Consider the following 9,245-nt stretch of genomic DNA (forward strand, 5'->3'; position numbering starts at 1 on the left):
CGAGAATTTCCAGAGGGACTCCTGAGGCTCGATCCCGCCTTTGCATATGCCCAGCCTCCTTCCTCATGACCTTTGCCATGGGCGGAGTTCCTCACACTGGCTCCCAGCAGTGATGGAATTCCAGTTGAGCCATTCCAGATCCTGAAAGATGATGCTGTGAAAGCGCTGCACTCAATATGCAATATGCCGGGAGATGGCTCCCAGCAGGTTTGGATCCTTGGGTCAAGAAGAGCCCCTGGAGGAGGAAATGGCAACCCACTCCAGTATTCTTGCCTGGAAAATCCCCTGGACAGAGGAGCCTGGAGGGCTGTAGTCCATGGGGTTACATAGAGTCGGACATGACTTAGCGACTAAACAGCAGCAGCAACAGAGTCTGTATTTGGTATAACTTAGCGTCCTCCCCTGTTTGGGGTACACATGTTTTAGCCAAGACGGAATCCAGCACAGGAGCCTCTGGGAAGGTCGACACCACCTATTATGGGGTGGCATCACCAAGGAGCCTTTCTGCAAATGTGTAGTCGGGAAGGTCTTCTTGACCTCATGAATGAGAAATATGTGGTCTCTATCTTTCATCCAAGCAGTATTCAGCTCTTCCTTGTTCCTACCATTATATTTATTTGGGAGTATCTTTCCACAGGGGACAGACTAAGCTGCTCAGCCTGGGGCCTCAATAGCAACACAGAAAAGTAACCATGGGGAGAGGGGGATCCAAAATGTAAAAGGAGCTCCTAAAAAAAAAAAAATCCACAAACCGGGCTGCAATGTTGGAGGGAGCACAGAACTCCCCAAGACTGCTGTCACTTCTGCAAGGTTCAGGGGGTGCTCCAAACCACCCTCAGGTGATTCAATAGTTCATTAGCTACAAGGCCTCCCAGAATGTACTGCAAGCTCTCATACTCATTGTTACAGTTTGTTACAGCTAAAGTACACAGATTACAATCAGAGATGGGGTGATGGAGATGTTCTGGAACTAGTGGTGATGATAGTTCATGACAGTGAATACACTGAAATCACTGAATCGTGTACATTGTAAAAGGGTGACTTTTGACTTCCCAAAGTGGAACATCCATTGTCCTCTCCCCGGGGAGTCATGCACTCCAGGCATTCCTTACCCAGCAGTGATGTGTGACAGTCCATATGGAGTACTGTCAACAGGTAATCTAACCTACCGCCTGGGGACCACAGCCTTTTTGGGGATTTCATCACCTGGCTATGAGTTAACGGCTCACATCACCGAGCTTAGTTTCCAACTCTTGCACGTGGAGCTGCTTGAACTGACAGCCAGTGCCTCCACCCCAAACCACACTGTTAGACTATCTGGTGTGACCAGACCCTACCCTACAGAGGCATGAAATTTCAAGGGAGATTACTTCTCAGAAACAGAGGAAAAATGGCCAGACCACTATTTGGCCTAATTTTCAATTCTTTACTACACAGAAAGCAAATGACTCAAACCTTAAATTCACAGGAAAGGAAATACGAATGGCCAATACTTGTCACCACCAGCTAAATATTAGGAAATACACTTGGAAACAGAGAGACTTCTTCTTTTAAAAAAAGCTCACCACACATAGTCATTTGGCCTCCCAGGTAGCTCAGCAGTGAAGAATCCACCTGCAATGCAGGAGACACAAGTTCAATCCCTGGGTCAGGAAGATCTCCTGGAGAAGGAAAGGCAACCCACTCCAGTATTCTTGCTTGGGAAATTCCATTGACTGAGGAGCCTGGCAGGCTGCAGTCCATGGGGTCCCAAAAGAGTCAGATATGACTTAGCAATTAAACGACAATAGCCATGGGACTCAGGTGGTAAAGAATCCGCTGTCAATGAGGGAGACCTGGGTTCAACTGCTGGGTTGGGTAGATCCCCTGGAGAATGGAATACCTACTACAGTATTCTGGCCTGGAGAATTCAGTCCATGGGGTGGGGTTGCAAAGAGTTGGACATGACTGAGCGACCTCTACTTTTCAGCCACCTGCCTACTCAGTCGAATCTGACTCTTTGCAACCCCATGAACTATAGGCTCCTCTGGCCATGGGATTTCCCAAGCAAGAACACTGGAGTGGGGTGCCATTTCTGTCTCCAGGGGATCTTCCCAACCCAGGATCGAAACTGGGTCTCTTGCATCTCCTGCATTGGCAGGCAGATGCTTTACCATTGAGCCATCAGGACAGCCCATTTTCAAGCATGGGACAGGCAAATAGTTAAGTTCACCTACTCTTAATGTGGGCGTTAACTAATAGGGACTTTTGGAGCAATTTGGCAGTATCTATTTTAAAAACTGCAGATACCCTCAATCCAATGGTTCTGTTTTGAAGACTGGATTCATTTGTGTGCAAAAATGTAAATAAGAGGCTTATATAATATTGAAACTACATAACTCAGATGGGATTCAAACCCAGCCAGATCAGGGACTTCCCTGGTGGCCCAGTGGTTGAGAATTCACCCGCCAATGCAGGGGACAACGGTTTGATCCCTGGCCTAGGAAGATGCCACATGTTGAAGGCCAACTAAGCCCACGCACCACAACTACTGAAGCCTGAATGTCTAGAGCCTCTGTTCTGCAACAAGAAAGGCCACTGCGATGAGAAGCCCACATGCCGCAACTAGAGAGTAGCTTCTGCTCTCTGCAGCTACAGAAAGTCCACAGAGCAACAAAGACCCAGAGCAGCCAAAAATAAATGAAAAGTTTTTTAAAAGAAAGAAAACTTCTCAGATTGGAACTTGAACACATAAGCCAGGACTCAGAACTGTTATCTTTTAATTGGGATCATAAACCTGGTTTCAGGACTGGGTTCTTTATGTCGCAGCACAGAAGGAATTCAGCAACAAGCAGTGATAGGTAAGAAGCAGATTTATTTACAAATATACACATTTCATAAACCAAATGTGGTGTCTTGAAAGGGGATAGCAGCCCCAAAATATGAGGTGATTAGTTTTATGGGCTGGGTAATTTCACAGGCCAATAAGTGGGAGGATTATTCCAACTATTTTGGAGAAGAGGGTGGGGATTTCCAGGATTTGAGCCACTGCCTTCCAACAACACCCTCTTCCAACAACACAAAAGAATACTCTACACATTGACATCACCAGATGGTCAACACCGAAATCAGATTAATTATATTCTTTGCAGCCAAAGATGGAGAAGCTCTATACAGTCAGCAAAAACAAGACTGGGAGCTGACTGTGGCTCAGATCATGAACTCCTTATTGCCAAATTCAGACTTAAATTGAAGAAAGTAGGGAAAACCTCTAGACCATTCAGGTATGACCTAAATCAAATTTCTTACGATTATACAGTGGAAGTGAGAAATAGATTTAAGGGACTAGGTCTGATAGACAGAGTGACTGATGAACTATGGACCGAGGTTCATGACATTGTATAAGCAACAGGAATCAAGACCATCCCCAAGAAAAGAAATACAAAAAGGCAAAAGGGTTGTCTGAGGAGGCATTACAAATAGCTGTGAAAAGAAGAGAAGCAAAAAGCAAAGGAGAAAAGGAAAGATATACCCATTTGAATGCAGAGTTCCAAAGAATAGCAAGGACAAATAAGAAAGCCTTCCTCAGTGATCAGTGCAAAGAAATAGAGGAAAACAATAGAATGAGAAAGACTAGAGATCTCTTCAAGAAAATTAGAGATACCAACGGGAGAATTTCATGCAAAGATGGGCTCGATAAAGGACAGAAATGGTATGGACCTAACAGAAGCAGAAGATATTAAGAAAAGGTGGCAGAAATACACAGAAGAACTGTACAAAAAAGATCTTCACGACCCAGATAATCACGATGGTGTGATCACTCACCTAGAGCCAGACATCCTGGAATGTGAAGTCAAGTGGGCCTTAGGAAGCATCACTACAAACAAAGCTAGTAGAGGTGATAGAATTCCAGTTGAGCTATTTCAAATCCTAAAAGATGATGCTGTGAAAGTGCTGCACTCAATATGCCAGCAAATTTGGAAAACTCAGCAGAGGCCATAGGAATGGAAAAGGTCAGTTTTCATTCCAATCCCTAAGAAAGGCAGTGCCAAAGAATGCTTAAACTACCACACAATTGCACTCATCTCACACGCTAGTAAAGTAATGCTCAAAATTCTCCAAGCCAGGCTTCAGCAATACGTGAACCGTGAACTTCCAGATGTTCAAGCTGGTTTTAGAAAAGGCAGAGGAACCAGAGATCAAATTGCCAACATCTGCTGGATCATTGAAAAAGCAAGAAATTCCAGAAAAACATCTATTTCTGCTTTATTGACTACACGAAAGCCTTTGACTGTGTGGATCACAATAAACTGTGGAAAATTCTTCAAGAGATGGGACTACCAGACCACCTTACCTGCCTCCTGAGAAATCTGTATGCAGGTCAAGAAACAACAGTTAGAACTGGACAAGGGACAGAGGACTGGTTCCAAATTGGGAAAGGAGTACATCAAGGCTGTGTATTGTCACCCTGCTCATTTAACTTCTATGCAGAGTACATCACGCTAAATGCCGGCTGGATGAAGCACAAGCTGGAATCAAGATTGCTGGGAGAAATATCAAGAACCTCAGATATGCAGATGATACCACCCTTACAGCAGAAAGTGAAGAACTAAAGAGCCTGTTGACGAAAGTGAAAGAGGAGAGCGAAAAAGATGGCTTAAAGCTCAACATTCAGAAAACAAAGATCATGGCATCTGGTCCCATCACTTCATGGCAAATAGGTGGGGAAACAATGAAAACAGTGTCAGACTTTATTTTTGTGGGCTCCAAAATCACTGCAGATGGTGACTGAGGCCATGAAATTAAAAGACATTTACTCCTTGGAAGAAAAGTTATGACCAACCTAGGCAGCATATTAAAAAGCAGAGATTCCTTTGCCCACAAAGGTCCATCTAGTTAAGGCTATGGTTTTTTCCAGTAGTCATATATGGATGTGAGAGTTGGACTATAAAGAAAGCTGAGTGCCGAAGAATTGATGCTTTTGAACTGTGGTGTTGGGGAAGACTCTTGAGAGTCCCTTGGACTTCAAGGAGATCCAACCAGTCAATCTAAAGGAAATCAGTCCTGAATATTCATTGGAAGGACCTGATACTGAAGCTGAAACTCCAATACTTTGGCCACCTGATGCAAAGAGCTGACTCATTGGAAAAGACCCTGATGCTGGGAAAGATTGAAAGTGGGAGGAGAAGGGGATGACAGAGGATGAGATGGTTGGATGGCATCACCAACTCAATGGACATGAGTTTGAGTAAACTCCGGGAGTTGGTGATGAACAGGGAGGCCCGGCATGCTGCAGTCCATGGGGTCGCAAAGGGTCAGACACGATTGAGCTGAACTCAGGCTTCCCAGCAGTGAAGAATCCTCCTGCAACGCAAGAGAGGAGGTTTGGTTCTATCCCTGGGTTGGGAAGACCCCCTGGAGGAGGAAATGGCAACCCACTCCAGTATTCCTACCTGAGAAATCCCATGGACAGAAGAGCCTGGCGGGTTATAGTCCATGGGGTTGGAAAGAGTCAGACACACATATGCACATGCTTAGCCTCAGAACTGTCCTGGAGCTTGTGGGTATGTCATTTAGATATGCTATTGCATTACACGGAGAAGGCAATGGCACCCCACTCCTTGCTTGGAAAATCCCATGGACAGGGGAGCCTGTTGGGCTGCAGTCCATGGGGTCGCTGGGAGTCGGACACGACTGAGCAACTTCACTTTCACTTTTCACTTTCATGCATTGGAGAAGGAAATGGCAACCCACTCCAGTGTTCTTGCCTGGAGAATCCCAGGGATAGGGGAGCCTGGTGGGCTGCTGTCTATGGAGTTGGACATGACTGAAGCGACTTAGCAGCAGCAGCACAGTGGTTAAGACTCTGTGCATCCACTTCATGGGGTACGGGTTCAATCCCCGCTCTGGGAACTAAGATCCCGAATGCCACAAGGCACAGCCCAAACACTCTCTTAGCAAGGATTTAGGACCTAGGTGACCTGGTTCCAGGCTTCCCAGGTGGTAAAGAATTCACCTGCCAAGCAGAAGTCGCAAGAGACACAGATTTGATCCCTGGGTTGGAAGATCCCCTGGAAAAGGAAATGGTAACCCATTCAAGTATTCTTACCTGGGAAATCCCATGGACAGAGGAGTCTGGTGGGGTCAGGGGGTCTCAAAGAGTTGAACACAATTGGGCACCACCACTGACCTGGCTTTTGGCTGCCTCTTGAACTTCACCTCTCCCCAATCCCTTCATTTTATAAATTTATGTCCCCCCTCAAAGATGCCAAAGTCTTTCCTGCCTCAGGACCTTTGCACCTATGGTAGTTTTCTGAGCCTAGAATGCTCTTTTTCTGTCTGATTCTTATGCATTCTTCAAGTCTCTGCCTAAGTGCTTACACTTTCCCTGACCCAGTTATTTAAATGACACCCCCAAATCTCTATTATTCTTTCCCAGGGCATCTTGATTTCTCTTGTAGTATTATCATCAAATTATCTATATATCTGTGGATTTGTATATCTCGAGACTGTCTCTCCCATCACATTCCCTGAGGGTAGAGTCTCTGCTTGGATGGCCCACAGCGCTGTTCTCAGTGCCTGCTGTTGTTCAGTGGCTCGGTCCTGTCCAACTCTTTGCGACTCCATGGACTGCAGCATGCCAGACTTCCTTGTCCTTCACCATCTCCCGGAGCTTGCTCAAACTCACGTCCGTTGAGTCAGTGATGCCATCCAACCATCTCACCCCCTGTTGTCCCCTTCTTCTGCCTTCAATCTTTGCCAGCATCCAGGTCTTTTCTAATGAGTCAGTTCTTCACATCAGGTGGCCAAATATCGGAGCTTCAGCTTCAGCATCAGTCCTTCCAGTGAATATTCAGGATTGATTTCCTTTAGGATTGACTGGCTTGGTCTCCTTGCAGTCCAAGGGACTCTCAAGAGTCTTCTCCAACACAATTCAGAAGCATCAATTCTTGGGCGCTCAGCCTTCTTTATGGTCCAACTCACATCCATACATGACTACTGGAAAAACCATCCCATTGACTAGATGGACCTTTGTTGGCAAAGTAATGTCTCTGCCTGGTGTACACCGAACATGTGCTCAGTGCTGGAATCCCCCCAGCCTCTGCAATTATGCTCCATCCCCACCCCATGGACAACAGGCCCTGCACACAGTAGGGGCTTGATCAGAGTAGGGAGACTTTGTAGAATTACGGAAAACTTCCCTGGTGGCTAGTGGTAAAGAATCTGCCTGCCAATGTAAAAGACACAGGAGACGTGAGTGCTGTCGCTGGGTTGGGGAGATCCCATGGAGTAGGAAATGGCAACCCACTCCAGTATTCTTGCCTGGGAAATTCCATGGACAGAAGAGTCTGAGGGTTACAGTTCATGGGGCCGAAAAGAGTCGGACACGACTAAGCACGCACAAGACTAGACGGGTGCTCTAGATGATGTGTGGAGGTGGCCTTTCGGACAGGAGGAGGGGAACTCACCCTGGGAACAGAGAGACCCTCTCCTCCACAACCTCAGCTGGCTCCCTGTCCCCCTGTCCCAAGAACCCAGGGCTTCCTTGGCAAAAGTGGGGGCTCTGGGTGGGCGTCACATTCCAGTCTGGGGACAGGTTCCTTCCCACTTTTTCTGACCGGAGGCGAGTGAAATTGGTTTGGAAGAAAAGGTCGAAGAAAAAAAACACAACAGTACAGTGATTGAGTCTTGCTTGTTGCCATTTGAAAGGAATGAAAGTGGGATTAAGCAAAAACACAGAATCCAAACCAAAACCAAAACAAAAATACTCTACTGTTTTAGAATCTGCCTCGGAAACAATTGTCTTACTGTTTTCTGTGTCATCCTAAAATCAAGGGTTTGCTCGACAGCTTTGTTCTGCACTTGGCCTCGAGCAGTCTGCAGAGAGGCTGGGCTCTGGGTAACGATTTTGCTGTTACCAAGAAGCATTTCTCATTCCCTGAGTATCTACTGTCTGCATGGGGTGGAAAAGAGGGTCTCAGGTGCTTTGGGAAGGGGATTGGGGGGGGGGGTTGAATATCCACTTGAGTAAATATCAAGTGTCACCTTCTCTGAGAGATTATCTTTGATTTCTTTTTGTTTTTTAAAATATCTGCTTATTCATTTGGGTGCACCAGGTCTTCACTGCAGCAGGTGGGATATTCTATTTTCCTTGTGGCCTGTGGAATCTGTAGTTGCGGGATCTAGTTCCTTGACCAGAAATCAAACTCATGCCCCCTGCACTGGGAGCATGGAGTCTGAGCCACTGGACCACCAGGGAAATCTCCGAGAGGTCATCTTTGACTACTCTGTCTAAAATTTACCTCGTGGTCATCTCTGTCACACTCCTGTTTTGCTTATGTATTTCTTTATGGGCCACACCACGTGATATCTGATTTCCCTGACCAGGGATAGAACCCATCCCATCTGTGAGAGCCCTGAGTCCTAACCACTGGACCGCCAACGAATTCCTGGTTGTTGTTGTTTTTAGTTATAGCACTTGTCACTATCTGAAGTTATTTTTTCTCTCCAGTTTATACTTGTCACCTCCAGTAGGAAGTGGGATCATAGAAGCCCTCGTGTGTTTTTTTGCTTGTGTATTCACATGGCCTGGGATAGGGTCTGACAATATAGTAAGGTCTCAACAATCTCTGGTGATGAATAAACGAAACAATTGTCTGTGCTGGTCTCTATAGCCTGAGGGGTGTGTGTGTGTGTGTGTGTGTGTGTTTGCGCGCGCGCAAGTGAGTTTCAGGGCGCAAGTGGAGCAAAGAAACTGTAACTTCAACATCATCTCCCGCTTTCTGACAACCTCCCCGCCCCACACCTAATGGCAAAAAACTTTCCGTGCAATATTTCATTCATTCTGCCGGAGGCTCTTGTGAAGTGAGATTCATTCCTCTCCCTGTATTACAGACGAGGATACTTAGGCTCAACGATCTTCTAAGTTACCGCTCCATCAGTTCAGAAGAGAAGACCACATCAATTGAGTCATAAAAGCATCTCCTTCCACGCACTCCCACATTTCATCCAGACCCTCCCCTCATGGATGCTCGGTCATCTGGGACTCTTTGGGAGTCTCGACACAGCGATGACGATCCTGCTTTACGGGGAGACTTCAGAGGAGTGCAGGAGCTCGCCCAAGAGCACACAGCGCTAGAGAGACATCCAGGAGGGATGTGGGTAGCTTTGCAAGCCTCCGCCAGTTTATCCTGAGGCTCGGAAGCCAACGGCGAGGAGGGCGCGGAGCGATCAAAGCCGCCCCGAATGTGGGGGAAATTGCCAGC

The 9,245-nt window shown here is 46.6% G+C and overlaps 1 protein-coding gene across 1 annotated transcript in view; it reads left to right on the forward strand.

Moving 5' to 3' along the window:
• Positions 1-9,003: 9,003 nt before the first annotated feature.
• The window catches only part of PLLP (plasmolipin), a 31,352-nt gene continuing 31,110 nt past the window's right edge, over positions 9,004-9,245 (forward strand). Inside the window, exon 1 of the mRNA XM_010861972.1 lies at positions 9,004-9,137. Within this exon, the coding sequence (XP_010860274.1) occupies positions 9,004-9,137 (134 nt within the window). The remainder of the gene's footprint in view (positions 9,138-9,245) is intronic.

Source organism: Bison bison, unplaced genomic scaffold (assembly GCF_000754665.1).
Source record: "Bison bison bison isolate TAMUID 2011002044 unplaced genomic scaffold, Bison_UMD1.0 scf7180017864473, whole genome shotgun sequence".
NCBI classification, from domain to species: Eukaryota; Metazoa; Chordata; class Mammalia; order Artiodactyla; family Bovidae; genus Bison; species Bison bison.